Here is a 25,346-nt window from a genome sequence, read left to right as displayed (position 1 = left end):
TCTCATCAATCTTCCTTTTTAAAAAGCATGTTTTAAGAAAGATAAACAAAATTCAAAACTTCAAAATCAGCTATGCGTAGAAGTAACTAACTGAATTTTAAGTACCAGTATCATAAAAGGACAAGGAAAGTAGTGTAAACACAATAATCTTGAATAGCGATTATAAGGCATAAAGTAATTAATATGGGCAAAAAATGATAGCTTAAAAAAAAGCAAACCCTCAATAAGAGAGAAATACTGAAGACGGCATAATACAGCTGGGGGGGTCATCAATTGATATGCGCACAGAATAAAGCTCTATTGGCAGACTCATTTAGGACAAAATATTCTACCTTGAAAAGCAATAACAAAGATAAAAAGACTGAGGCATGCTTCTTTGTAACAACTCCTACATTTTTAAGGTGTTTCATTATGTCATGTTATACTACAAATATATTCAGAAATATGCTTTGCCCACATCAAAATAGAAGTATTTATTTATTTATTTATTTGACTTCATGAGCAGTTAACTGAGGCCATCTCACTGCACGTTTACTTTGAAACTAAAAAATAAGATCTGGCAAGATTCAACTTTTTCCATTTCTGCAATCCCTTTCAGATGTGCACCCTCTAATTAGTTACTGTGTAACTGCAAGTTGTGGGGGGCCATCCCGGAGTGAAAGGTCTCCTCATTTCTGTAACAAGCTGAGAAGCCTTGCTTTGCAGCAGCCTTATTCTCCTACCTACTGCCTCCCATGGGAGCACCATAACGCAGCATGATACAATATACATACTAAAGAGGATCACAGGGACTCTCAAAAATCTCTCAGAACAACACTGGATGACAGGGACTATTTTTACCACCAGGAAGACAGTCTTCCAAAATACAGGGATGATTCAAGATATCAGGGGTAGAGGTGCGGGTACAACCAGTCCATCTACAGCCTACACCTCACTTCAAGAAATACCTACTGGATAGCAATGAAATTGGTCTGGCTTCTTCCCTTCCGAAGTTTCTGCACTCATTACAGGGTTTGAAAGCGATTCCTCTCAAAACCCATTATTTTATTTCTCCACATATTTTTATTAAAAAGGAAACGTAAATAGAGACGCTGTACTGTGCAGGTAGCCACGTGCCCCCACGTATGTAGTTCATAGACACCCATGCAGATACACAGGCACACACGCAAATGAATCCATCAGGGAGGGCAGTCAGCACAGATGACCTTAAAGCCAAGTTCTCTGATAACTTTCACAGGTTATTTTCACAATTATTATGAGGAACTTTAATATTCATTCTAATTGAGTTCATAATACTGGCTTTCAGAACTTCCCAGGACATCTTATATATACATTGCTGAGAATGCCATCTGCCACTGAAAGCAAACTTTATTTCCATCTTAGAAACCCTTCAACGACTAAAAATGCCCAAAAATGTGTAACAAGGAAACCACCAGAAAAGGACTGGATTTTATAGTAGTTTATAAAGCATCTTCTACAGTACTATAGAAGTCTTTTAAATATTTGATTGTTTTATTGAAAAAACTGACTTTAGAACCAAAGATTAATTCTGCAATTTTTTTAATGAGGTACAGAAAATAAATATAGCTTCTTTCAATATAAATCCTAAATACTGTACAGATTCTATACTTTAAGAGTCATCTAAGCAAAAAGAAAAAAAAAAAAACTACGCATATATGGTACAGAAAAACTGACGGCACAGCTTCAGGAAAGGCAAGTCAGGATAGAGTATTTCCAGGTCAGCATTGAAGGGAGCCACATTTCTGAAGTCGGAATACGTTTTTAGTGGCAAATTCACAGGCTAAAATACACATTTTAAATCCAACGCTCTCTGCAGCTCCCACTGTCTTTCCATTATTTGCTTACATTCATGATATAAAACAGAATACCAGACACCCAGCCACCCACCAAAATTAGAGGATACTGCAGCCATCTCTGACGATACAGATTCTCCTCTCAGGCAGGCACACACACGCACAATCACACAGCACGGGAAGAAAACAGCTTACTTACTTTGTAAAAAATCATTTTTAACGTGCCGTAGAAACCCATATTTTCTGTATTTTTCCCCTTGAGCGGTTCTGTGCCCCCGTGTGTCCGGCTGCTTGGCAGTCTCTGGCAATATAAACCTTTTTCAGGCAGGTATGTCACAGATTCTAATGTGGACATGCTCGGGCTCGTCAGAAAAGGAAGATTAGGGAGCAGAACCGGCAGCAAAACTCCACAGTAAATGCAGCTCAGTATCCAACCGCTTCTCGGGACACACATACATACATGCGGAGAACTCGAGGGAATAATGAGAGGCAGCGCAGGAGATTATTGGAGGAGACGATGCCCCGTCAAAGCCTTGACTGAACAGATTCCTCCCTCAGCAGCACAGGGATCAGATTACATCTTCCCTTGAACACAGAATGGTGCAGTCCAGGATTCAGCAATGCAGACTGCACATCAATTATATGGTGATCCGCTCCGGGGAACCCGTACGCACACGGCGCACCGAACACAGGGAGGGGATGTGGGCAGCCGAGCAGACCGCCCCCGCACCACAGCCCCCCCTCCCCCTGCAAACTTTCCCGAGATCGTTTCTGCATTTTGGAAAACGTGCATTTTTGAAGAGTTTTAAATAGCAAGTAACAGTACCACAAACAAGTCCTTTCAGAAACATTTTGAAAATGGAATATATTTACATATAGTCTCCCCCCCGCCCAAACACACACCCCAAAGCAAAGCAAAGCAAGCTATTTGCACTAACTGTCCCCCCACTGTAGTCCTGGTGCAGACTGGTCAGATTTTGCAAGTAGCTTGGATGGTACAAAATGGGCATTCCCGAAGGGAGAAATTCAATGTTCTTTGGGGGGAACTGACAAGTACGCCAGTCTGGACCATATAGTAACTGCAAAAATTATGTAATGTTAAGTTATATTTCAACCTGCGTATTTCTTTCAGTATGATTTAGAGGAAATATTCCCCATGCTTTCCCATTTCATTATTTTAAAATGTCGTTTTCAAGAAAATCACCACACACTTCATCAATCCTTAGCGATGACTACAATATTTTTTGAAGGTAAACAAACCAGCACTACCCAATACATTTGTATGAAGTTTGGCTGAAAGGTTGTTTTCCCCAAAGGGAACAAAAGCTGAGCCCTTGTTTGTTCGCTTTACCGTAAGCAGGAGGTACCGGACTTCCTCCTCCAAAATTATTTCGATATTGTGTATTGCTTATCATTAAAAAGGCATTTAAACACGGAAAGAAAGGTACCAAAGTTTGCCTGAAGGCAACATTTTTCTGAGAATGACTATTACACAAATTTAGATATTTCATCTTGCAGCGTGGTCTACAACTAGCTTCAGAGGCAACTGTAAGATTCCTTGGACTAGAAAGGCCCCTTATTAAGGGCCTAGTTAATGAACTCCTACCATCCCTTATTAAGGGTATTACAAGTAAACTGGGCCTACAGTTATTTAAAGTACTTAGAAAGTTTCATCAGAAAAAAAAATTCTATTTGAACTTATTCATTTTGATGCTCTGTGTTTGCTGGGAAATGCCTTTCTTCAGTAAAATGATTCCAAATTCTGCATAAAACAGTATCACAATTTTACAAAGAAATGTTTACCTTTCTAACTGAGATATTAAGTACATGTAATGTCTTTTACTTTAAAATAAATGAAAATAAGATCATGTAAAATTTTCTGAAGATGTACATCTTGAGTCTTCTCTCAATATCATATTCTACTGTCTATTCTCTTTTAAATGATCAACTATCTGCCTTATAAAATAATTCTTTCCCTCAGAAACAATACCCACATGTACCAAGCAGGTAACTTTTTAAGATAATCAATTAGCTCACTTCATTAAATTGAAATCTCTTACTCTGCAAAGAATCTGATGGTTAGGAATGGACCCATAAATCCTTTTATTTGAGGCTGCAGAACAATCATGATTTAGCAGAGAAAAGAGCAACTTTTCCTTTCTGTTCTGGGCTATCTAAAGAGAAGAGTGGTAAAACAAACACCTGAAATTTCCTCTAGAGTTTGTCAGTGATAATGAGCTTGTCATCACACAAGCAGAATACCAGTGACTTCACAGTGTATATTTTAACTTCAACTGAAATCATGCCTTATACCTCTAGCTGGACAATCTTTTCAAGTTAGTTAAGTCTCCTCAGTTAAGAACACAGACCAACTTTAATAAAGTAGAGGCTACTGTCTCAAAACCTAGGATGTTTAAAGAAAACATCTCTTGATTTTTATATAGTCAAAGGAATGCTCTATTGATTATATGGCTCCTACTTATGGCTATAAAGCTACAAAAAATCTGTTCCCCAAATAGCTTTATGTATTCATGTTTTATTTTTGAATAGGTAAAACATTTACATGGTTGAAAAATCAAAGTGATACATAAAAAATATGTCTTCAGAAGTCCTTATCCCACCACACATCTTCTATCTACCATGGTTCCCATTTTGGAATGACTTTTTTTAACTTATTCATCTGTAAGTTAAGAAACACATACTGCATGTTTGTAAGTACTAAAAAAGACCTTCCTTAAGTATTTAAATGATTCTCTCTAATATCTTGTTTACAATGTTAATTTGAGCTGTGAAGAAAGAATTTGCCAAGCCTCTAACTGGATTTCAATAGAATAAAAACGACTTTCAACATTCTCTGAAGAACTGTTAGTGAAAATTATGATCAGATTATGGTCATCATAACCTATGTATGAACAACTTAAATGAAGTTCTTCTCACATTCCTGGTTTCTGGGCAACCTTGGCTAAAATACAAATGTTTAAAACTTTATTCAGATTTAACTGTAGTAAATATGATTTTGCGAGCTGTATCTATCTACTATACCTTGTGATAGAAACACTGTAAATCTTAGATGAGTCCATAACCTATGTTAGGTCAATTTATCTGAAAAAGCAATATTTTACAACTTATGCTACATAAGTTCACTCACTGAAAAGAAAGTCAATCAACGATTACTAAGAAAATACTTAGGTTATTCATCCAAATTTTTAGAAACTCAATATATTAATGTTTTCATTGTAATAAATTAAATTTCCATGTAATTTCAGATATACAATAACTCTTCCTGTTATATAAAAATTATTTATTTTATTGACTCACAGTCTATAAACATTACTGAAATCAATTAGGGCAAGAGAAATAACCAGCAATGATATCCTGGAATACAGTCCAACTGCTAACTCAATACAATGCTCATCTCATCACAACTCCATTGAGCTAGAGGGTAAGAAAGGATGAGAGCAGTAACGTGAGAAAAAAAACTCACAAAGATATGATGGTATCTGCTTCAGAGTAGGAGCTTTTAGGGAATAATGGCAGCAAAATGATTAACCTGTGCGCTATTGTAAGAGAAACAGCTCTTTCTGAACAAATGCTTAGGATGATTAAATTTGTTAGATGGGCAAGTTGAGGTTATGGATGAAAGCAAGATAATCTAAGCACAAATAGCGAGAAAAATACACACAGCCTTCAAGGAATCATGTATCTTCAGAGATGTATATATCTTTATACGTGGTGTTAACACAAGGAAAAAGCAAGAGTGCTTTCTGTTACCTCAAGAGCAATATATATGCATGTATAAAATTGCACTTATCATAGTCTGTTGTTATATGTTTTCCCCCTATTCTACATGAAAGTTCACATTTTAATCAACTTTATCGATGGCATATAGGAAATGCTACTAACAAATAATTAGTACTTTAAAACAATTGGCCATATAAGTCAAGAGTAGCAACCAAAGCATTATTTTTCTAAGTATAAAAACATATTTAGTATTAAAAAATGATCTATTGTGTTATAATTAGTTGATGACACTATGAATGCCACTGGTTCATTACCTTGCTAACATTTAAAAATATATTTCCATTTTATAATAGTAGGAACATGTTTATATTCCTATGTCAATGACTTTATTATCCTCATGACAACATTCTTTACACTGGAAGGGAGAAGGAAACCACCTACCATAATTAGCTGTCTTCCCTTGAGCACAGAATTCAGATTAGAGATGAGTTCAAGATTTCAACATCAAAGAAAGGAATGTGAAGCATGTTGGTGCTGAAACAATCTTTTTGAAACCTCACTAACTCACTGTCATTAACTTTTTGAAACATGAAATTTTATTAAAAGGTTTGTAACTAAAACTGGCAAGTTAATACAGATTCTATTGTAAGTATTATCAATTAAAATAGTATGTGTGCCCAGTATCTATTTTTCACGGCAGCTCTGATCATTAATCTATTTTCTACATTTACTCATTCTTAAGCATTTCTTTAGCACCCACTGTGTGTCAGGCACAGAATAGTATGCAATTAAGGTATTTTTTTAATCTTCCACCACTGCCTTTCTAGTCACTTAAGACACAGAAGAGGGTAATATACACATAGAGACATCTGACTACCAGAAGTCACACTGAAATCAAGTCTAAAGAATCTTGAGAATGTGTAAAATCAAAAAACAAAGCAGACCATAGTTTGACAATACCACCTAGTAAACAAATATTATGATACTAATGAAATGAGAAAAAAAATCCTTAATTAGAGGGGAATGTTTATAGTAATATGCAAAATCTTACCCCTCAGTAAATCAAACTTCAAATCAAAATATCATAGCTCACACTGTTCATCAAATTTTTCAGATTAAATATGAAAGTTTAAGCTACTTAAAACTCCCCTAACAAATAGCCCCTGGTGATTTGAGATACATTTACAAGGGTAACACAAAAAGTTTTTTCACCCTTTCAGGTTGGGCCAAATTGATAAAATGCACATATGTATGTGTCTACAATTATAAAAAATACATACATACAATAGTACCAGTTGTAAGTGTGACATCACAGCCACAGAAAAAACAATGTAGATCAAAGTTCTGCTTATTTGCTGTCCTAAAATTTTTATTGCTATTGTAGAGCTGTCAGAGACTTAAATACTAAGTCGACGTTCTTTTCAGTACTTTTTTTTCTTGAAAAGTATCATTTATTATTTTATTTATGAGAGAGGAGGGAGGGAGGAGGGGAGAGAGAGAAAGCTGGAGAGAGAGAGAGATCAATCCCATCTGCTTGGACTCCGACATACTTGCAATGGCTGGGCTAGACAGGAGCTGGGAATGCAATCCAGGTATCCGACTTGGGTAGGAGGGACCCGACTATAACTTCTGAGTCCCAGAGTCAGCATTTGGCAGGGAGCTGGAGTCAGGAGCCAGGGCCAGGTAGCATACAGGCATTCCAATGTGAGATGCAGGCACACTGTCCTCAACACACTGTCCCATGTTTATATTACCTCAGAGACAGTCAACATCAATGCAATAATCTGACAACAAAGTAAGGAAGGCTCCATGATGCTTATCCCAATTTATCTAGAAAGAGTATATTCTTTACATTTCATGCTTCAATTCCAAAATAAACTACGAGTATCCTGAATTCATACCCAAAATTTCTTCTCAAAATTTTATTCTAAATTTCTTATGCTAATACCTTAAACAAAGAAAGGAAAACACCAATGGAAAATATTAAGTTGACATCAAGAAAACAACAAATATGACCCAGGAAAATAATGACAGAGAAAATAATGATACCAATTTTCCCTCACTAAGACCTAGAACCCTATTTGCTCTTTTACTTTCTTGACCCAATTCTATATTCACTGCACTGTTCATGATGCTCAACTATATTTACCTGATTTTAAAAAAAAACTTCCCATAGGTATGGCACACCAATCTTGTTCCATTTCAAGGATTGTTTAAAATGATGGAATTAATTTTTGTAAATTAGCTATCTGTCATGACAAACTTGGGAAAAGAGCTAAAGGCTAAGAAATAACAAAAGTAGCATTCACTGAATCAACAAAAAACATGAACAGCAGAGAGCCACAGAGTGATACTGGCAGTCATGTAATCTAATTCCCCTATGCTTGTAGAATGAAGAAGAGCTTGAAAATAGAAAACTGGTTGAAATCATTAGAGTGTAATCTCAGTCAGTTACTTGACCTTTATGAGTTTCAGTCTTCTCTTCTGTTTAAAACAGTGAAGGTAGTATCACCAATCCTACCCACCTAACCTACAGAGTCAGTGTATAACAAATACGCTATGAATCAGAGCTGTCATTGACAGCTGAGAAAGGGGAGGCAGAGAATCCAGCATCTTGCTCAGAGTCATACAACGAGCTACATTTAGAACCTTGGTCCCTGGTCCCCAAGTACAAGACTTCTTACTGATTTCCATTAGCGGAAAAAAGTATTAAATTTTGCAAATAACAATTATATATGTAAACTACAAATACATCTTGATTATTCAGTTCATGGAATGATTTAGGTCCATCAAGTCATGTTTCTCTTGGATGTAAATCTTAGGCAAAGGCATGGTGATGGGGAAAAATTATAAAAACAGAAAATTTTCAGTTAAAAAAAAAAAACAGTCAACCAAGAAATACTCACCTGTTAATTTCCAGTATCTACAAAATGATACTAAGGACAAACAAAAACATTACAATAACCTTCTTCCCCCGAGATACTTAACAGCCAGCTGGTAAGACAAGAAACTATTAGAGAGCAATATTAGACTACATATCAATTACAAAATTGGAGGGGAGGAGAGGAGAAAATGGAGAAATTATCTAATAGTCTGAGAGGTTCTAATAAAAGCAATGGTCTTGTTTCTGAACTTAAAAGATAAAAGTTGGTAGGTGTTAAGAAGGAAAAGGAAATTACCACCTGAGGACCCAGATACACTCTTCTGTGGAAATTATCATTCACTTGTAGGATTAGTAACATCTATACTCGGAAGGTTTCTAGGAGTCAGGGGCCTCATAAGGTTCATTAGGGGATAGCCTCTTTGGTGCCTTATCTCCTCATTCAAACATTTAATGCTAGAGTTAAAATGTTCTTTAACTTATTAGTAATGGTTTCTTCCAAAGTGCTTCTTGTCATGACTCATCCTTCCATTTTAGGGCTATATGTGTCTTTCTGAATAAGAACTTTATGATATTGTTGACTTTTTATTTTAGCTATAAACATTGACTAATAAGGGTCTTTCTGTTCCAACAGGCACTTATACCAGAAAACGTATATAAAGGAGAGTGTGAGAACAATGCTGAAAGATCTCTTAAATAGTCATTAAAATCTTATATGCTCCCAGAAAAACTTGATAAAAGACAATAAAAAATGTAACTCAGGGCAGTAGGTGGCTGCATGATTCATTCATTGGTTCTCACTGGCTTGTGCCCAGTGGAACATCCACCGTTCAAAAATAGATGGCCAGCTTGGAAATTTTTCACCTGTTCTACCCCAAGTTATTTATCTCCACATCTCCACCCTCTGGCTCCCAGACTCAAAGCCACCTTGTAAGAAATGGGCTTCATTACAGAGAATTTGGAAAGCACAAAAACTGTTCACCAACTACAGAACAAAGGGAAGGGTTTATACAGTAACTCTACTTTCTAACTTTATAGTAACTAGAAGATCCCTGAGATTCAATAACACAACAAAAAGTATGGTTTTTTGGAAAACAAAACAAACCAAACACAGAAGAAAAGCCTATATAATTTATGCAAATGTTAACAGTGGCCATCTAAATGCCTACAAGAGAGATTTTCCCTCTTTTCTCATATCTGTCAATGAACAAGTATTACATGCATAACCTTTTGACCATCTACTACCTGCTAAGAATTCTACTAGGCACTAGGTATAACGTGGGAACAATGCAAGGGAGTTTTCTGCTCTCGTCCAGTCTATATTCTGGAGAAGGAGTTAAGACACATATGTAAACATGTAAAAATGAATAATACAATTTTACATAATTCTAAGTTCTAAGAGAAAAATAAAACCAATTGCCATGAAAGAAGTGAGTAGCTCGGGTAGTGGAGAAGTGTGGTTTTTTGAATGGCATCACCCAGGAGACAACTTTTAAGACAAAACGACAGAGTACAGTATGAAATCAGCAAGAATAAAGCCAGGCCAGCTAGGGTGAGGCAAATGATGAAAATGAAGTCGGAGAAGAAAACATGATAGATTATGCAGGGACTTGCAGGCAATGGTCAAGAGTTTGCAATGTGAAGTCATTACAGGATTTCTAGAATAGCAAGTTCATTTAATGTAACTTATCTGTATACTCTTGGCCCCTTTATTTTAAAAAATATTTACAAAATCAAAGGCCACTCACCAAGTAATTCTCATTTGCTGGAATCAGAGATAAAGGGAAAGGAATACAAAAGAGTATTAGAAGTTTTTTTTTTTTTTAAACTTCTGTATAGCAATTGCTCTTCCATTTCTCTCATTACTTGTCACCTCAAGATTATCTCTCAAACTCAGTACTTATCCCCAAAAGAGCCCTAAACTTGGAAGAGGAAGAGGAATGGAATACAGTAGGCAATGCTTAGTGTGTTCATGTAAAAGCAACATTTTTTTTTTTTTTTGACAGGTAGAGTGGATAGTGAAAGAGAGACAGAGAGAAACGTCTTCCTTTTTGCCGTTGGTTCACCCTCCAATGGCCACCACAGCTGGCGTGCTGCGGCCGGCGCACTGCACTGATCCGAAGGCAGGAGCCAGGTGCTTCTCCTGGTCTCCCATGGGGTGCAGGGCCCAAGCACCTGGGCCATCCTCCACTGCACTCCCTGGCCACAGCAGTGAGCTGGCCTGGAAGAGGGGCAACCGGGAAAGAACCCAGCGCCCCAACCGGGACTAGAACCCGGTGTGCCGGTGCCGCTAGGTGGAGGATTAGCCTATTGAACCGTGGCGCCGGCCAAAAGCAACATTCTAAGCTCTTTCTATCTAGTAACTCAATTCTATGAGAAGCAGCACCCATCATCCTCTATATCTACATTCTTGCTCTTCCATTTTCTATGTTCTCACCTTATTTTTTGACAAGTTACTCTTTGAGAGACAGAAAGGGAGAGAGAGTTGGTTCAAATCTCTATAGACTGTCAATGTTACTGCCAACCTTATTTCAGCAAATGTACATTATGATGAAAGATGTGGTTACTTGTAGTTAGTGGAGATGAAATAACACTTTATAAACTGCTTCTCTCTGAACATAAAAGAATCCAGAATATAAATATAAATCTCAAAGTTGAAAAGAAGTCTTCAGCCAAAGTTTTGTCCTACCTTTATATAACCTCACCAACACAATGTCACCTGGGATCTGTATCTGTCCATCTCAAGTCTGTAATCTTTTATTTGTTGGCTTGCTAATGTTGATAATCAGGCTGGTACATACATATAGTCTAGATTCAAATTTACTTACTAATTTTGTAAAAAGTACAGTCCTCTCTTCTCATCTCAAGCTACTACTAATCATCTCAATACTACTAATTTACCGGAATTCAAAATGACAACAGACTACTTTAAACATTTAAAACCTAGTTATGGGGGCCAGTGCTATGACATACCAGGTAAAGCTACCACCTGTGGTGCTGGCATGCCATATGGGCTTCCAGTTTGAGTCCCAGCTACTCCTCTTCTAGTCCAGCTCTCTGCTATGGCCTGGGAAAGCAGCAGAAGATGGCCCGAGTCCTTGGGTCCCTGCACCCACAACCCAGAAGAAGCTCCTGGCTCCTGGCTTCAGGCCACCCCAGCTCTGGCTGTTGCAGCCATCTGGGGATTGAACCAACAGATGAAGACCTCTCTCTCTCTCTGCTTCTGCCTTTCTGTAACTCTTTCAAAAAAACAAATATATTTTTAAAAAGACTAGTTATGAATAAAAGTAGGTGGATTCAAAACGCATTTCACTTAAAAACATTTACTGAGGACCTATTCTGTTAAAAATGACACCAGATTCTTAACTCTAGAAGGTGTCTATCAGTGATCTTTAATCAATTCTTTACTTATTTCAGAATAGCTTACTTGCTTTTTAAGTACTCAAGTGTTTGATGTACCTGTCAAGTGGGCAGGGAAGAACCTAGTAATCATGCCCCACTATATTTAAAAAGGAGGATTCTAAATATTCATTTTAAAAACATCAATTTACATTTTAAAGCAACGACTTTATATGTAATTGAACAAAACTGCATTCTTTGATTTGAAAAAAAATGAAGAATTCTATGACTAACACACTGCTCACATGAACTCTCTACCTTTTCATGAGAGTCCAAGACTAAAGATCCAGTAAATAAAATCTGGGTACAAAGAAATACACGGCTCATGAAAAGGGCTGACATAATTTTGCCTGTTATGAAAATATTTTCAAAATAATTGGTACCCTGAAAAGGTATCTAATGTCTTTTACTTTCAGGGCCCTGTAAGACTGATGGTTAGGAAGCACTATGATTCCTTCACAAAATTACTATAAGAGAAATGCTTTATAAATTCATTTTATTTGTTTACAATGTCTTATAATTTGTCCCAAAATACTTATTTTGTAAACACTGAAAGCTTCCAACTGTTTAAAAATTAACTCTGAACGTTTGTTGTATTTGTTCTATGACTTTAAAAGGTTCTCTATGTAGGATCAGTATCATGAGTTTCCTCCCAGTTGTGTGAAGGCGCAGTATGTGATAACTACTAATGCATGTGCATTACAACTTAATTAAGAACTGCCCCGGATCTGAACAAGTGCACAGAGTTGGTCTGCTGTGAAGTGCTACATGGTTCTTTGAGAAAAATTTTAAAAATAAAAAAAAAAATTGTTTCTAGATTGAGGTTTATGAGTCAATGTATGTTTAGGATTCTTTTTTTTTTTCTTTTTCTTTTTTGACAGGCAGAATGGACAGTGAGAGAGACAGAGAGAAAGGGCTTCCTTTGCCGTTGGTTCACCCTCCAATGGCCGCCGCAGCCGGCGCGCTGCGGCCAGCGCACCGCGCTGATCCGAAGGCAGGAGCCAGGTGCTTATCCTGGTCTCCCAACGGGTGCAGGGCCCAAGCATTTGGGCCATCCTCCACTGCACTCCCTGGCCACAGCAGAGAGCTGGCCTGGAAGAGGCACAACTGGGACAGAATCCGGTGCCCCGACTGGGACTAGAACCCGGTGTGCCGGCGCCGCAAGGCGGAGGATTAGCCTAGTGAGCCACGGCGCCGGCCTAGGATTCTGTAACATGAGGAAAAAAAAAAAAAAAAAAACACTCTGGGAGAAATAATTTAAATCTAGACTAAAGAATAAAATTCAAAGTTATCATAATAATGTTGAACTTTAGTGTTATCTTACAATTTATATTTTGTTAGCTTTTGAGATAAAGACATATATATAAGCATACTTTTTTTTAAAAAGTTCTTTCTTCAAAGTCATTGTATCAAGAAAGAACAGATTTCAAGATATGGTAAATGAAGACATGTTTAATATGATTATAATATAAACATCAAAGATTAAAATTAAATAGCATTTTCTAAGATATTATTATTCAGCTGGCTTTTATTATACAACTGCAATAAACATATTTTGTTAAACCAAGATGTAATTTACTTTCTACCAATCAATCTATTTCAAAGACTATAACTTTGTGAAATTCACTATGTTTTTATACAGATATCATAGGAAAAGGTAATTACAATTTATGGTGATCCTGTAACCCCAAATTCTATTATAATATTATCATTCTCATCCAAATGAATGCTCTGAGTCATATAATGGTTCTCTTGGTTCTAAACAATGAAGCAAGACAGGGGCAAACTAAGCATTTGAGAAAAATTCAGGTTGGGGTTACTGAAATCCAGGCACTAGGCAAAAAAAGATGCACAAATGAGCAAGGCGGAGTCTCCATTCTGGAAGAACTCCCAAATCAGGAGGAAGGCCTGACAAGTCAACGAAATATGACAAATCGATGTAACTGACAGATGAACCAGCTCAGTTTACATGACAAGACGCAGAGCCAGAAATGAGGAGGAAAAAGTTTTTTTTTTTTGAAATGTACATAGCAAAAAGAATAAAGACTGAAAGTTCTCAGTGCCAACTATCAAAGATGCTGTAAAACTTTATTGAAGTTTGAATAAGAGCTCCATTTTCAAAATTGTTTACTTATTTTTATAGGGGTGGGGTGGGGAACAAGCTATTCCATCTACTGGTTTGCTCCTTAGACATCCGCAACAGCTGAGGCAGGGCCAGTTCCAAAGCCAGGAACTCTGTCCAGATGGCCCATATACATGGCACGGAGCCAAGAATTTGAGCCATCATGTGCTGCCTCTCAAGGGTGCACACAAGCAGGAAGCTGGATAGGAAGCAGGGGCGGGACTCAATCCCAGGCATTCTGATGTGAGATGCAGCTTAACCTGCTATGCTCCAATGCCTGCCCAGCAACTCCTTCTAAAAAAGATGCTCTCTTAGGACTAAGATTCCATTAGTACCTTTTCAAAAACTTTACTGGTAGTTATTTTTAACTGTACTCCATCACTGTGGTTATGTGAATGTGAAAAATATGCAAGGAATAATTTTAACTATAGATACAATTCTAGGCATACTATTCAACTTAAACCTTCAACACAGTCAACATTATTCACAGATTTCCAAATATTTGGTTTATCTCTTCTAATAAATATTCTAATATTACACATTAAAAGTGGACAATGTTATTACATCGCCCCAAAGTATATGCACTTTCGTATGTACACACAATCTGGGAGTTTTAAGTAAACACAATTCAAGATTATGATACAAGTTGATAAGAGACACTAGCTAATAGTATTAATACTTTTTAAATTATATTACAGAGAAACAAAATATAGGAACACAAAAATTTTTGCAGGAGGTTGTGGCTTGTCATTTATTACTTTTTTTGCATTGGAGTTAATTTATATTCTAAAAAGGTCTACAAAAAGCTGAACAACCTCTCAAGCTCTGAATACATGGCATTGACCTCAGACTTTCTCAGAATGATTTTAATGCATTCTGTTATTAGTAAAACCTGTTCAAACACATGCCCCATCTGCCAGCACCCCATCTGCAAGAGAGCTTCTGATTCTTGTAGACAGTACAACTTCTGCCTGCTCCCTTCTCTTCTCTCCGTACCAGCTGTATGGTAATGAGTATGAGCAGCTGAAAATTACTGCACGATCACAAAGCTAATATGAAATCGGCAGAACAACACTTCTCAATGAAACAGTTGCCGCAGGAACACGGCTGATAAACTATAGAAACAGGGGTGGGTGGAGGCAGAATTGTATTTGTGTGGAGCGCCTGTGTGTGTGAGTATATATGTACATGTGTTAAGTGTGGGGTTTCCATGTAACTGAGAAACGGAAAGAACCAAGAGCAGCACAGGGGACCAAACAAAAAAGATCTAAATTTCCAAGTACTTTTGTTAAAATCTGTGAATCTTAAATTATTATTGATATTATCTTAAATATTATCTCATTTTATATATATTTCTCAAGTTTTATATAGTAATGATATACTGGTACCATTTTGACATGACAGTTTTCAAAGATGTTAATGAGTATGTCCCACTTTGCAGTTATCAAACTTCAGGGGCTTTATGGAAAGAAATAGTGTCAGAACTTAATGGAAGCTCTATATTAGGCACTTTAGCAACTAAAATCATACACGAATCAATAAACTCTGCATTCCTAATTCTTATACAGCACTATTTAAAATTCTAATTTAATGGCACTTGCAACCAACATATTTATCCTGAGTATCTGAGAATCTCCAAACAAAATACCAAGATGGCACGTCTCATTTCTTCATTTAAGAAGACAGAATGGGGTTAATTTTAAATACGTGGTAGTCACCCGGAATACATTTTCATATTGTAAGTAGCACTAAATCACATGCCACTTATGTGTACCACCTTTCCATTTACAGATTAAAAGCTACTCAGAAAATTGTTTAAGAAAACTGACTATTCAAAAATGCTGCTATATGCTTTTTTCACAATTTGAAGACACTGAAAGTGAAAAAAAAAATACTCAAAACACTAACCCTGAATAAACTAGTTAGTACTACTACATCAGAATTAATTACAATTTTTGCTAATACATCAACAAAAACGTTTTATGTTGGGTTCCTAACAGTGACTTCTGATGATAGGAACAACCTTCTGTAGGTTACTCCATTCTACTTTCATAATAACCTTTACCTGTGACGCAGGTGTTATTATTTCCAAGTTACAGCTGAGGCTTGGTAAGTGGTAGATGCAAGAACATTAAACCTTGGTCTAGCTGACTCTACCACCCGTGCTCTTAAGCAAGCTGATAGTCTCATATAAACCTCCCAAGTGTGAAGATCTGGACCTGTTTTGTTTACTGTTGTACCTCAAATGCCAAAAGCAGTCCCTGGCTCATAAAAGGTGTTGAACAGAGTGAATGAATAGATGGGAGAGAGATCTGCTTAATTGCTTTCAGTGTAATCAGGAAAAAAAAAAAAGCCACTGACCTGTATTATAAAAAAGTTTATACTAATCTTAATCATGTTGATACCAAACAAATTTAACAATTAAAGAATCTTAAGACTGTTTAGTAATTTAAGTTTTGCTCACTGCCACATTGAAAAATTAAGATTTTATTTAAAAAAAAACCTCACAATGAAGCATTCATTTTAAAAGGCCGGTACAGAATGAATAAAAGCAAAATTGCACTGATGTTAGAATTTTGCATATTTTCATGAATCAATTCACTCTAATTTTTATTGTCTGCTATAAAAATGTCTTTTTTTTTCTTTTAACTAACATGTTCCTTGACTTCAAATATAAATCAAGGCAATAAGCATTCATAAGAGTTTTTGTATAATACGAGGGTACTTCAAAAAGCTCCCAGAAAAATGGAACTAAAAAGATAATGCATGTTTTCTATAAGCCTTTTGTAGTACTCTTATATATAAGAAACTGAATTGAAAGAATAGTTCCAACTTAGTGAAGGAGTATCAAGCATCCTTTAGAAGGTAACATGGACAGTTACATTTTCTCAGAAGAGCAAACTTCTAACAGGAAGCAGATTTTAAAAATCTACAAATTCAGACAAAATTTACAAAAACAGTACCATACTGCCCCTACATGTTCATATGAGTAGTAACAATGACATTTTAAAATCTAAAATGGTAATGCAGAGATTTCTGTGGATTACTGAAAAGCTGTTTAAGCTTAAACTGTTCCCCCAGTGAACTGTATGAAATCACTCACACATAAAAATATAATTAAATATAGGAATAATTCACAAGTTTCAATTTCGTGCTCAAGACCAAAGAGAAGAAATTTAAGAGAAGAGAATTTCATCCACTGTATCATATCTTTTTCACTCAAAACAGATTTTTCCATCATTGTATTAGGATATCATAAAATAACCATAAACAAATAGATACCAAACTATGCCCTATTGTGATCACGAATAAACCTTTTCAGTACTGTCTTCTTTAAGCCTGCATTTATTTGAGGAAGTTCAACTTAAAAAGTCTTGGTATAGTTGTAAGTAAATTTTAAAAGAATGCATAGATAGGAATGGAATTCCACTATAAAATCATGTTCAAGTTAACTATTTATATAAATATTAGAGTTGCTACCACAAAATGGCCACCTTAATTAGTCTACTCCTCAAAGAAAAATATGCAAAGAATGTTTATGTAATAGGATACATGCTTGAGAAATTATGGCTCTCTTGATGAGAAAAGCTTGCCATTTTGTAGTCAGGTAGCTCTGAAAAATACTGTATAGGAAAACAGATTTCCAGATATGGTACTAATGTATGTGAAATACTGCTAATGTTTTCTCTGTTGAGGTAAATAAAGTTTATAAATACATACACAGCCAATACTAAAGTCAAGAGAGAAAAATTAAAAAAAACAACCTTACTATTTTATCTGACCTTTCTTTCACATGTTAGGAATAAAACACTTTATAGACAGGTTAAGAAACACGCTCCATAAATATGTACTTTGGAAAGGAAGAAACTGGGGGGCCGGTGTTGTGGTGTGGTAGGTAAAGCCGCTGCAGGCAACACAGTTGCCCTATATGGGCACTGGTTCTAGTCCTGGCTGCTCCTCTTCTGATCCAGCTTCCTGCTAATGGCCTGGGAAAAGTAGCAGAAGATAGTCCAAGTGCTTGGGACCCTGCCACCCACATGGGAGAACTGGAAGAAGCTCCTGGCTCCAGCCTGGCCCAGCCCTGGCTGTTGCAGCCATAGGACAAGTGAACCAGACTGAGAGACTCTCTCTCAGTCTCTGTCTCTCTCTCCCTCTCTCTATATAACTCTGATTTTCAAAGAAATAAACAAGTCCTTAAAAAGGAAGTAATTGTAATTGTAATTGCTAACACTTGGAATGCCACTGGCTTTACCACAAATGGTAGTCCTTTCTGCTATTACTTCTATAATAAAATTTATCATTTTATTTACCATTCTTTAACTCCTCTATATGTGAAACACACAATAATTTCAGCAACTTTCCACAGCAAGTCAGGGAGAGGGCCAAGAACTCCAATTCTGACTGAGGAAGAGAAAGAAACCACTAAGGTGCACATGTTAGGATGTTAACAGTCTTGAATAATGTTTGTTTTTTGAAAAAAAAAAAATTAAAAATACAGCAAGATGGACTCATATTTATTCTTTCAGAGCGTCAGAATAATACCCTAATAGTACTTGAAACCCAGCAAATTGGACATTTCAGTTAAGTCACCAACATAATCCTATTGAATCAAGTTAAGTATGTATCCATAACATGTACATGTCTTTAGCTACCCATATACACATATGAAGAAACTATAATGCAAATCGCCACCAAGTGATTTAGAAATGAAAAGCATATGATTAAGTCAGGAGTATACTGGCGCAAACGGAGCCACTGCCTCCCTGCCTACCAGGGCTTCTGAGGAGCACTAAAATGTTAAAGCACATACAAGATTTCATTTCGTTTTGTCCGCAAATATATCCCAAGTACCTAGACCTGTGCTTGGCAATAGAAGACACTTACTGGGGGGATGAATTAATTAATCCATGCTCTTCTGATTTTTATATATGGTCATGGAAGGCGGACAATGACATAAATCTCTCGGAGAAAGAAAGGCATCTATGGCCTCCTTAAGGGAAGTTCTCTGTCTTATCCTTGCAACACTGGCAACACACACAAGGAGTGTGTGCAATATGTATTAGCAGATTATACTTAATTTAGTAGTGTTAATTTTTCCATGGAAATATTTGGAGAATTAAGAAATGTAGTTGAGGTTCTCTTCCCTCATATAAATCATAGGTCTGCTAGCCTGAGCTGCAATTTGATCACTGAAAAAAAAAATATATAAGCTTCAAACCATCGTTATATTATATGGAGCTGCCTAAAACTAGGTTAGTAAAATATAGGTACTCATCTAGATCACGTATGTTTCAAAGCACTTACATATGGATGTACTTGAGACTTAAGATAAAGCTTAGACCACTGTGACATTTCAAAGTGCATTCCATTTATATATATGGGTGACAGTAGTAAATCTCAAAGGTTTGTGGAATCAGTTTCACAGTTTGGGAAAGAACTGTGTTCCTAAATTCAGAATAATTTTAGGTTTTAGAAAGAAAACACAGTACACATACCATACATTAAAGAACACTTCCAGTATATTACATACTAATATTTCTGCAGCAAAATATATGAATACTCAGATAAGTAATAAAAGTTCAACAGTCTTATGTTAGTTGGATTAGGGTTTGCTACTTTTATTTTAAATTTTTTTAATTTTCAGAGTTTGTTGGATTTCTGGTCTGCAGACAAGGGACTGGGATTTATTTCACAGTTATTTACTTTGCCAGGAGCCTAGTTCAAATTTATTTTTAGCATATTTTTCATCTGTCTTCCCTACTCCAAGTCTTAATATTAAGTTCAGTTCTGTACACACTCTTCAAATTTAGAAAGGCTTGCCCTGTATTGTTAAAATAACAAATCTGGGCACCCAGTGTTGTGACACAATCGACAGAGCTGCTGCGTATTACTTCTGCATCCAGTATCAGAGTTTGCAACTCAGCTCCTCCACTTCCAATCCAGCTTCCCACTAATGTGCCTGTAAAGGCAGCAGAGATGGCCCACGCACTTGGGGCTCTGCCACCCAGATGGAAAACTAGGAAGGAGTTCCGGGTTCCTGGCTTCAGCCTGGCCTAGACCTTGCTACTACTTGCAGCTACTTGGGGGTGAATCAGTGGGTGGAAGATCTCCTTCTCTCTCTGTTGCTCTGTCTTTCAAATGAATAGATAAATATGTAGAAAAAATAAAATAACTATTTTTGCAATTATCCACTTAACAAAAGGAATGACATTTTGTGGAAGGTGTTTCCATGATGAAGTTGTCAATTTATAAATCATGGTGCAGGGGCAGAATTGTGGTACAGAGGGGTTAAGCCACCACCTGTGACTCTGGCATCCCACGAACGTCAGTTTTAGTCCCTTTCTGATCCAGCTCCCTGATTACGCTCCTAGGAAAACAGGGGAAGGTGGCCTAAGGGCTTGGGCCTTTGCCACCCAACGTGGGAGACCTGGATGGAGTTGCACACTCCTGACTTCAACTTGACCCAACCCCGACCCTTGTGGCCATTTGGGGAGGGAATCAGGATAGAATATTCTCTCTCTCTCTCTCTCTCTTTCTCTTTCCAGCCTCCTTTCTCTCTGTAACTCTGCCTTTCAAATAAACAAATAAATAAATAATCTTTAAAAAAATAATAAATCATGGTGCTAATTTGCTTTCCATTCATATGTGAGAACTGAGGTGTAATTCAATACTAAAACATCATCTAACAAGCAAAAAGTATCTAGGAAGCATTGCTATCAGTAATTAGATACTGAGACTACTGTCAATGTGGGGAAAGGTGAGGATTGCATACTTAAAACCCAGGATTATATTGCAGAAATTAATCATGAAAATGTTTGGAGGGTTAGACATGTAGTTTGACAGTTAAGACAATGGTTAGGAGTGGCTGGGTTTGATGCCTGCCTCTGGCTCCTGATTCCAGCTTCCAGCTAATGTAGACCCTGGGAAAGCAACGGTGATGGCCAAGTACTTGGGTTCCAACTCACATGGGAGACCTGGATGGAGTTCTTGGCTGCTGGTTTCAGCCTGGCCCAACCTCAGCTGTTGCAGGCATCTGGAGGGTGACCCAGCAGATGGGAACTCTCTCTCTCTGTGTCTGTCTCCCAAATAAGTAACATCAAGTGTTGTTAAGCTGCCTGTTAGATACCCACTACCCATATCAAACCTATGCATTTTTTTCCCATAATATGCACTTTCCAAAAACTTTTTGAAAATCTCTTGTACAGATGGATGGCCCTTATTCCATCTAGATCTATTATATCCACAGGTTCTAGAAAAGTTCTCTGCTCTATGTGCTCACAGTTTTTGACTAACATTAATCAACTGGTAGCAACATATAAGTGAATAATTTGCAGCAGCATAATTACTATGGAAAACAAGATGGGAGCCCAAGCAATAATGCACTTAGCACTCTGCTCATCACCTGTTCAGCAACCATCTTCATGTTTTCATTTAAAGTTATGGTGAAGCACATGGCACTTTGTACGCAAGTCCATTTAAGCAACTACACTTCTGTACTGCAGTGGTGTGTTTGTGGTTTTACCATTAGACTATGAAATGCTTAAAACCTGCTCATATCACCACCCTTCTTTCTTTTGTTCGAAGTTCTTTAGTATTTGCTGTCAAAAAGGACCACCCAAAGGACTACACCCTGTGCTTGTTTCTCTGTCATTTTCCAAATTGGTAAGTAGTAATTACTTTTAAAATTAAGTGTCAAACTGTATCTGAGTTTAGTTAAATTTAGAAGATGCAATATTCAAAATAACAGCTGCACAGTCATTTAAAAACATTCAGTAAACAAAAACATGCCATATTCTTACAGTACAAAAACTGCCTTAAGAGCTTTCCAAGCTCAACAGATACTTCAACAAATCAGTCATGCAAATATTTATACTAACTTTCTCTTGCATATCACTGGGAGCATAAAATGTATCAGAGACAGATCCTGAATTCTAAGTTTATAATCTATTACAAGACAAAATACCTATACAGAGTTGTCATGTAATACCAGTGAGCAGTCTATATCTATATGCCTAAAGGTCAAAGGTAACTGCTCTAAGTGCAATACATTTCATGCTAATGCAGCTAATGCAGGGGTGGGGAACATCCGACCGGTGGGCTATATTAGGCCCATAACATTATTTGGTCTGGCTCTAATAAGACAACCATAGGAGGGAGTCAAAATTCAATATAATATAACAAGCTGATAATTTTGTATGGTCCATGAATGATATCCTAAATATCCATCTAAGCCCTTAGCAGAGAAAAGATTTCGCACTCCTGCTCTAACAGGCGAGGGCAACAGTGGAGGAAACCAGTCCCTGGAAGGAAGGTTTCACCAGAGAGGCAGGGCATTGACTGTCAGGTCCTGGAAGGGATCAGGAGAGAAAGGCAGAAGCTGAGTGGGTGGATATCAAATTGACTCGTTTGCAAGAGGGGAGCATGATGCTAACTTTTAAAAGTATTAAATTTCTGTAGGTTAAGGAGCTATCTAGCTATTTATATTTAGCTAAGAGTTCCATGACACAGATGTTGAGTTCATGAAATCCTTTTAGGTATCAAGACATTTAGAAGAGCAGACTTGCTACAACTTTAAATGAGAAGGCATCAAGGCTGCATTAGACTTTTTTTTTTTTTTTAAGTAGACCTGGATTGGGGCTACTTGGCAAAGCTATGACAGAAATGTAAGACTAAGTAATAGTCCAATAAGAAACAAGCAAGTATTTCTGGCAGCTGCTCCTGCCAGCAGAAATACTCTTACAGTAGAGATTATTAATAGCAATATACTTTGGGAGAGGCTGTCAGTATACCATAAAAATATCACACTAAAATTCGGATATATAAAAGTGTAATCTAATGTAGCAAATAAAAACTGAGACAACTATAGAATGATTAGCAATAAAAAAAAAGCTGCATCAACAACAAATTATTAAATCGTTTTAGTGGGTCAAGCGTTTAGATGAAAACACAAATCACAATTTAACAACCATGGGTGGAATACAAGAAAATTACATTAGATGAGGGGCAGGAATCTAACCTAATGATTGACACCGGCTATTACAGCGGTGTCCCAACCCACATGAGAATGACGACATCCAAGGTTGGATATCCAGCTCTGGCTCCTGACTAGTTTTCCACTAATGCAGACCCTGGAAGGCAGTGGTGATAGTTCAACTAATTGAGTTCCTGCATGTGGTTTCACCCACACGGGATTGTTCCTGGCTTCTGCTCACTCCACTTCTCCATCTCTCCCCCTTGCAACAGGCATTTGGGGAACAGCAAATGAGCATACACCTGCTCTCTTCTCTTTTTCTATTTCTTTCTCTCTCCCTCTACCTCTCAAATAAACAAAAAATAATAATTTAGGTGACGGGTCTATGGCATATATTATTTTCTGTAAGAATAAAACATAAAAGCAACACTAGCAACAAATAATTTTTAAACTATTTACATATTTTCATTAAGCCTTAAATATAAGCATATATCATTATTCTCTCAAAATGTGTCTGCAGCTGTATAGAGTCCTGAGATTAAATAGCAGCTGTATTATTTATCTAGAAAATTGAGAGTCACCTTGTATGAACTTCAGTTTTCTGATCTACTGAATGGAGTTAACAGTTAACTTACAGTGCTTAACTAATTCTTAACCATCCAAAAATTAAATGAGTTAAAATACTCAACTTAACTGGACCAGTGCCTAAAATACAAAGTAGGTTCATTTAAAATAATAGCAATCAATAATAGCATTATTACATTAACACTATATATTTGGAAGAGAAATAATTTAAAAAAGCAGTACTGTTGAAATTCTAGGGAGTAGATACACAAAGATAAATTTCTTCTTCATATAACAAGAGAAAGGATGAAGGTTTTTAAAAGAAATGAATGTTTTAAAGCTCCAGTAATCCAATTCCGTAAGTTTACCATAAGCCAAGAAATACATCAGCAAAGAGCTATGTGGACAAGACCTTATTACAGTATTGTTATAACAGTAAAAACCTGTTTCACATTGCTTGTACAAACAGTGTCATTAAAACACAGTCACACTCATTCACTTAGGTATCGTTGATGGTTGCTTTCATGCTAAATGCCTGTACCAGAGCTGAATGCTTGTTAGCAGAGGGGATGCGGTTCATAAAACCTAAAATATGGACATGCCCTTTGCAGAAAAAGTGGATGTGGAATTTATGTTATCCTTCAATGACAACACAGGGGGGACATTACCATTTTTTCAAAAGATACACAAATAACTGTATTTTAACTTTATTTCCATTTTCACTTTAAAGAAAAAATAATTTTCAAAATGGTATTTGAACTATAGCTTGACACAGAACAGAATCACTACAAAATTGTTCTCATCTATCGGAAATCCCTATTAGATATTTCACCACTCTCTGAGATGCTGGGTTTCAAATGCACAAGTCCTGGTCTTCAACCTGTAGCCTAACTTTCCAACAGAGCTCTGCCCCTATTGGGCCTCTGTGCTGTCGCTGCCTATGCCACACAAACTCAAGAACACTTGCACACGTGGCACTTTAAAGACAGTGTCTGTCTCTAAACTAGCATAGTCAACCAGCTACATTAGAAAACCCTACACACACCAACAACTGTGTGCCATCTGGAAGTTTCTACCAAAATAGTGACACTGAAGAATAACTTCAAGGGAATATTCTAAATACTAAAAAGTGCTCTGAACAAAACCAAAATGTATCATCATTTCTATTACCATTAAAAAGAAAAAAAAATGCTACTAGATATGCTGTGAGTTCCATCAAGATGCATCCTTATAATGCAGCTTAGGATGTAAGGAACACGGTGCTACATCATGAAGGGCATTCCAATTTCAAAGTAAAAATAAAATAATTTCCCAGTTAATTTAAGGGCTAAATAATATTTTCCAGTAAAATTTCTCTTTCCCTAAGGGACAATTAGGATTTTGCTTTCCTTTTTTTTTTATAAGTTGAAGTTTGCTTTTTTTTTTTTTTTAATTTTCCTGACTTTAAGAATTACACATAGAACTTATTTTTAAGAAATATTCTACTGGCACATACAAATAGGAAAGTTTGAGCAAAATGGGGAAGGCCTTAACGCTTAAAGGTAACTGATTAATAGATTCCTATTTATTTACTGCTGTTATTATTAAATCCAATGCTTATGTATTTCAGGCGAGGAAGTAGAAGAATGTATATAATAATAAATTAGAACACCAGAACTAATATCATATGTAAACAGTAAGGTTAACAAATATCCTGAAAACATCTGAAAAGGTACAAACTGAAGTTGTAGTTGTAAGTATTATTTTAAAGGATTTTCCAAAATTCTGAAACTTTTATTAATTTGTACAAAATACTGATCATGCAAATATTAACTGAATATTTATAGTAGACATATAATATCATGCTTTAGATAT

General features: G+C 36.5%; 1 protein-coding gene across 12 annotated transcripts in view; it reads right to left on the bottom strand.

The window, feature by feature from the left end:
• The window catches only part of FBXW7 (F-box and WD repeat domain containing 7), a 212,832-nt gene that overhangs the window by 29,903 nt on the left and 157,583 nt on the right, over positions 1 to 25,346 (bottom strand). The window contains exon 1 of one of the 12 annotated variants that reach the window (XM_008267330.5): positions 2,014 to 2,448. The exons of the other annotated variants lie outside the window; for them this stretch is intronic. Within the exon in view, the coding sequence (XP_008265552.1) occupies positions 2,014 to 2,268 (255 nt within the window). The 5' untranslated portion in view covers positions 2,269 to 2,448. Of the gene's footprint in view, positions 1 to 2,013; positions 2,449 to 25,346 lie in introns of those variants that run through there. 12 annotated transcript variants of the gene reach the window in all.

This window comes from Oryctolagus cuniculus, chromosome 8, assembly GCF_051225735.1.
Source record: "Oryctolagus cuniculus isolate XC-2025 breed Fujian yellow rabbit chromosome 8, ASM5122573v1, whole genome shotgun sequence".
Taxonomy (NCBI): Eukaryota; Metazoa; Chordata; class Mammalia; order Lagomorpha; family Leporidae; genus Oryctolagus; species Oryctolagus cuniculus.
This window is presented reverse-complemented; position numbering and strand designations above follow the sequence as displayed.